Consider the following 6,237-nt stretch of genomic DNA (forward strand, 5'->3'; position numbering starts at 1 on the left):
TGTAGAGTGTGAGCAGCTCCATCTCACTTCACCAGAGGGAGAGGGATTCTCCGGTACGGATAAACCACAACAACGCTTAGCTGGCCGCAGATGCGCCTGCCTATAAATCGGCCTAATTTGCAGCACAATCGGCCGATGCCGATTAATTAAAAAATGCCCAAAATCGGCCGATTAATCGGTCGACCTCTACTCCCTTGTTGGCTAAAACCAAGTAAATGGGTAATTATTGACACTGTCAAGTAGCAGCAAAAGAGTCAGTAAACAGAAGAGCAATTTGTCATAAGCTTACTGCTATAATGGTATGAGTCAAGAACAATGGTGGCAGTGCTTCACGTCCAGAGGGAAGAGGCTGGTTGTTTTGTTTGTCAGTGGTCCTTCTCCGCTGTATTAGTTGTTTGTTATTGTTACCCCATGGTTGCTTAGCAAACAGTGATGATCTGGCTAAGCAAGCATTTGCGTTTGAATGTCTGTTAAAGACATTCAGTTTAGAACCCCTGAAAGTCATCGATATAAGTTGCAGTGATGGTGTGTGTGGAATGGATGCCCTTTTTTTCCCAACTATGCTAATTATAGTATTAACGATATCCAGAACATTTCAGGATTAGTTGCAGGTGATTATTGATTATTATTATGTTGGCAGACATTTTTTTTTATTTTTTATGTTTACTATATTTTATCTTTTTGTGTGTGTTTGTGTCTATATATATATACAGTGGGTACGGAAAGTATTCAGACCCCCTTAAATTTTTCACTCTTTGATTATTTATTCAGTTGACAGACCTTTTTTATTTAAAAGAATTAATTTATTATATTTTACCTTTTTATGTATATATGAATATTTTATATATAACAAATATAATTTTATTACGTTTATTTTAATCTTGAGGCATATTATTATTGAAACATGGATTCAGTGGACAGCTGTTCAACCTTGGGGGCGGGAGACAGCCAGCTGAGTGGCAGCCAGACCTGTCAATCACAGAGCTCTGAGCTTATTGTGTGGGAGATTGAGGTGCCAAAGGTACGATTCCCTTAAACCCCTGATTCTGCTTCACATTTAGTACTGCTGCGATCAATCAAAGGTTTTTCTTAAAGTATTTTAGCAGTTTTTAAGGAAAACTCTTTGCATGTTGGCTAACAGCTCTTTATCTGAATGTCAAAACAGAAACTTTAGTCTGTGCTTGCTTTCTTACCTTGTGTATGAATTCATTAAAACCTGCTTTGATATCTCTGGTTGTCCTCTTGTTTTGCAGCATCTAGTGGGACGGCTAATTGGCAAACAAGGAAGATACGTGAGCTTTTTGAAGCAAAGCTCCGGTGCTAAGATCTACATTTCAACCCTGCCTTATACTCAAGAGTTTCAGATCTGCCATATAGAGGGTAAGTGAGTTTCTATGAAAGGCCACAAACTATGGCCTTCTTGAATTGATTGTTTTTGTTGTTTTGTTTGTTTCTTAGGAACCCAGCAGCAGGTAGATAAGGCGCTGGCCTTGATTGGGAAGAAGTTCAAAGACTTGGACCTGACCAACTTGTACGCCCCACCTCCCCCACCGCTAACGCTGCCCTCTCTGCCCATGACTTCCTGGGTAAGATTGGCTTCTTCCTCCTGTTCCTGCAGACTACATAGACAGCTAGCATCTAAGGCAGCATTCTGACTGTCATGCACCCTCAGGGATCTTTTTATTTTTGTCAAACATGAACCCAGAGTCCAAAACTTTTGGCATTCTAACAGTGCTTTATTGGATCTGTCTGTTACAGCTTTTGTTGCCCAATGGGGTGACAGTCGAGGTGATTGTGGTGAACATTGTATCAGCCGGTCACCTGTTTGTCCAGCAGCACACTCACCCTACGTATCACGCCCTGCGCAGTCTGGACCAACAGATGTTCCTGTGCTATTCACAGCCCGGGACGCCCCCCTTGCCATCGCCTGTTGAAGGTAAGAGAGCCCCCTTTTTCTCTTTTCGCATTCCTCTTTCTGCAGAAAATAACTCATTTTCTGTGTCTTTTTTCCAGTTGGAGTGATTTGTGCGGCCCCAGCTGTAGATGGAGCCTGGTGGCGAGCACAGGTCATCTCCTTCTACAAAGATTCAACCGAAGTGGAAATTCGATATGTTGATTATGGTGGCTATGACAGAGTCAAGATTGACACCCTTCGACAGATCAGGTTATTCCAGTTTTTTAAATTCATTTGTATTCATTAGTAAAAGTTTCCATACTGTTCTGTAAAGTTTTTTATATTTAAAAAAGCAAACATGCTACTCATGATAAATATGTTTTCAAATATATACAGAAAGATATAATTTTTGCATCTGTTCTTATCATAGTCTTGTGCTGTGGACTCACTGATCTTTGATTTTCAGGTCGGACTTCGTGACATTACCGTTCCAAGGAACAGAAGTGTTATTGGACAACATTGCCCCATTGTCCTCTCCATGCTGCCTTTTTCTATTTTCTTTTTTCTTTTCTATCCCCTTGCATAAGAAATCAATACTGTATGAAAGGAAAAAACGAAGTCAAGTGTCAATGGCCGATCAACCAATAAGGACTGAAGTTTTCTTGACTCTGTGCTCTTGTATATTTAAAATATTATAACTAAATAAAGGTTAATCATGTTTTCCGTCCGGTCAGACTCCTTCCAGCACAAAAAACAACTGTGGATTATCATGCCGTGGATGAAAAATCTGTAGTAATAATAAAAAAAGTACATTTCAGAAGATAACTATGGTGAAGTTAAGACTCAACGATGTTGCTGCTGACGTAATCTTGGGTCATGAGACATCATCTTTGCATTTACACTATCATGGCTTCATCCCAGTGTTTCACTGTCCAGTCGGGTGGGTTTTGGAAAGCTGATCTGTAGATATGGGTACAGTTCGGCAAGGAATAAACGACCACCACTCCATCTCGATGTCTGTCTGCACAACAGTGTGGTCTTAGAGGGTGATACGCAGCCCATCTCATGACCCTCTTCACCACAGTCTGGATCGGTAGGACTCCCAACAGCCTTCGGCGTCAATTGGCCTGACGCCAAGAGTCACTTCATTTACTTCACCGATTACAGAGTCTTTTAATCCAGGAGACGTCTGTGCCCTCCTGACCTCTGGGCCATTATAGGAAAGACTATGCTGAGTATTCAGCCCTAGAGCGACACTAGAGTTCGAATGGTGCTGCTAAAAAGGGCGTTCTTTACGCTGAATACTGACCTGTGGGGACACTAAATAAATGACTACAAAAACCAGAACAGTACTGTGTGACGGGGACAGCAGGGCACTTCCATTCTGGGTGGATGAACTGCATTCAGTGGGTCGGTGTTTTTGTATGCATGGAATTTTGCTCTAAAGCACGTCGATTCACATGTCGCATTATCATTTGTGTAATGGGCTGCTTGCTTTTGTCTCACTCAAGATCCGTCTCGCAATAACGTCACGTCTAGTGGACCCATTGCCATTAATGTCTCTTTGCATTCTGTAAATAACTTGGTACACTGTGTCCAATCCCAGCAACCCACCCAATTGGCTATTAGGAGAAGCTGTCAGTACACCTACCTGTCTTGGAGAAGATAAAAAGCTTTAAGCCTTATCCATTGCTCTTGTTTTATGTTGGTTTTACATGGGATGAAATTAGGTCTGCTTTATTACTGTATAATTTGTTAAAGTATAATGGCACAGAGATTAATATTCCCTTTTTTGTATCTTGTCATTGATCATGCTTTTTCAGTCATTTAATGGCTTTTTGGCCAAGGCTTGTCCCTTTTTCTGCTGCTTATTGCTAATCTAATGTTGGACTCCAGAACGTCTAAGATCGTCCTCGCGTGAGACGTTTCCAGGCTTTTAGTTTGGCGTTATGGGTTTTTTGATGGTTGGCTGTATGGTCGTTAGCCTCGAAATGTCTTGATAAACTTTCCACCGTGTGAACAATAAATAAAAGCTCTCTTTTACTACATATATTTGGCTTCACCAGAAAAATTCAGGATAAAAACAGAAAATATAGTTTTTTACACTTATTTTGAAACGATAATACACACTGCTCATTTTAGCGGTACTATAGAGCGCTAAGTACGCGAACTGACGGCATCGGAAAGTACCGTCAGGTTTAGTCGTCTGTGAGGGCATTGCACGGTTTTCCACTAGTATGCTACGAGGTTTTTCTGCAATATTTCTTTCACAAGCTCTTGTTTCTGTACGGTCCTGCGTTCATCTCAGGTATGAGCTTTTCATTTATCTTTCTGTGTTTGAGGAGAATTATTAGTCATATTCCTTCAGGAATTGATGTAGTTGACCTGTGTGAACGTGCGCGGCCCTTTATAGGTCTGCTTGCACTACAGCAGGTGAATAAATAAGGAACCACACCGACCTCAGAGCCGAAACGTTTAATTGTTCTTTAATAAGTGCGTTTTACTTTTTTATTTTATTTATTGATCAAGTCCAATTACTCTTTGCATACGCTCATATCTTGACTGACATGGCCTCCTACCACAAGTTCAAATGTGTCCACGTGTATGTTCCTACCTGCTCTCCTATAATGAAAAATAACGCTACTTTAGATTTGTCCGTGTATGTATGTGTGTATATATATATGTATATGTATGTGTATGTGTATATATATATATATATATATATATATTATTGAGATGCACCTGTATAAAATGTCTTGCTGTACTTTTGTAAAAACACTGGAGCGAGTGTAGGAAACAAAAGGGAACAGTATTTTTTTTCCACTCCCTCCCACCTTCCAAAGTCTGCTCATTTGTTCTCTGTTGGTAGGAATGGTTTGAAATGTTTGCTTAGCTAGATAATTAATCATTTGATTATTTAAATGAGTGTAAGAAGTCCTGCATAGACATGTACAGGTCAGTTTATGCCAGACTCATTACAAGGTTTGATTCTTTGTACAGATCTATTGAAAAAAAAGAGAATAAAGTTATTAAAAACATTTCATGTCGCATTTTAATTTTTAAATCATGGTGACTTGTAATATACTGTATCAATCAAACGTTTAAAGTGTTCTCTAAAGTTAAAGTCTTAGGTTGAATGTCTAATTCAAATTTTTAATCTAAGCAACATTTGCCCTTCAGGGATAGTATAAATATACCTAGAGGTTTTGTATTAATATTTTAATAAATTATCGATACACTCCTGTTAAAGTAATACTTTTATTCAGAAAGGATGTATTAAATTGATCAAGTGACAAAGACTTTTACATTGTTATAAAAAAATCCTGCTGTTCTTTTGAACTTTCTATTCATAAAAGAATCCTAAAAAAATTAACCTTGATAAGAAAAACAGCATTGTTAAATGTTTCTTGAGCACCAAATTAACATTAGAATGATTTCTGAGGAATCATATGACTCCGAAGACTGAATTATTGTCTGTTGAAAATTCAGCTTTGCATCACAAGAATTAATTGTTATATGAAATAATATTAATAGAAAATAGTTTTTACGTTGTAATATTTCACAGTATTAGTATTTTTTTGTAGTTTTGTTCAAATAAATGCAGCCTTGGTGATTATAAGGGGCTTCTTTCAAAAACATAAACATAAATGCGAATTTCTACTTTATTGTAATACTTGTAGTTCTTAACCTCTAGAGGGAGTTAAAGACCATTTTATGATCACACTTCCTCTCTCCAAAGCTGAGTTCATACATTTGAGCTCTGTAATCCCAGCAATGACATTTCCAAGAACAAGGATATTCTCTCAGATGTTCCAGTGTACACACTTCTAAATGAGAGACTACTTTGATCCACACTCTAAAAAAAAAATGGTGCTATATAGCACTAAAAGCGGTTCTTTGGCTCGTAATCATAGGGGAACCACTTTTAGTGCTATTTAGCACCTATTTTTACAGGTGCTATATAGCACCTTTGTCAAATGGTGCTATGTAGAACCATAAGAGGTGCCATATAGCACTTCGTCAAATGGTGCCATATAGCACTTTTTCTCAAAAATGGTGTTCAACAGTGGTTCTTTGGCTTTTAATCAAACAAAACTGGTGCTAGATAGCACTAAAAGTGGTTCTTTGGCTCGTAAGCATAGGGGAACCACTTTTGGTGCTATATAGCACCTATCTTTAAAGGTGATATACAGCACCTTTGTCAAATGGTGCTATGTAGAACCATAAGAGGTGCCATATAGCACTTTGTCGAATGGTGCTATGTAGAACCATAAGAGGTGCCATATAGCACTTCGTCAAATGGTGCCATATAGCACTTTTTCTCAAAAATGGTGTTCAACAGT

The 6,237-nt window shown here is 38.6% G+C and overlaps 1 protein-coding gene across 1 annotated transcript in view; it reads left to right on the top strand.

Moving 5' to 3' along the window:
* LOC107757283 (A-kinase anchor protein 1, mitochondrial) overlaps positions 1 to 6,237 on the top strand; it is a 19,097-nt gene that overhangs the window by 9,710 nt on the left and 3,150 nt on the right. Inside the window, 6 exon segments of the mRNA XM_074560242.1 lie at positions 887 to 1,021; positions 1,254 to 1,380; positions 1,459 to 1,586; positions 1,759 to 1,936; positions 2,014 to 2,164; positions 2,361 to 2,437. Coding sequence (XP_074416343.1) covers positions 887 to 1,021; positions 1,254 to 1,380; positions 1,459 to 1,586; positions 1,759 to 1,936; positions 2,014 to 2,164; positions 2,361 to 2,437 — 796 coding nt within the window.

This window comes from Sinocyclocheilus rhinocerous, unplaced genomic scaffold, assembly GCF_001515625.1.
Source record: "Sinocyclocheilus rhinocerous isolate Xijiao unplaced genomic scaffold, SAMN03320098_v1.1 scaffold1152, whole genome shotgun sequence".
NCBI lineage: Eukaryota > Metazoa > Chordata > Actinopteri > Cypriniformes > Cyprinidae > Sinocyclocheilus > Sinocyclocheilus rhinocerous.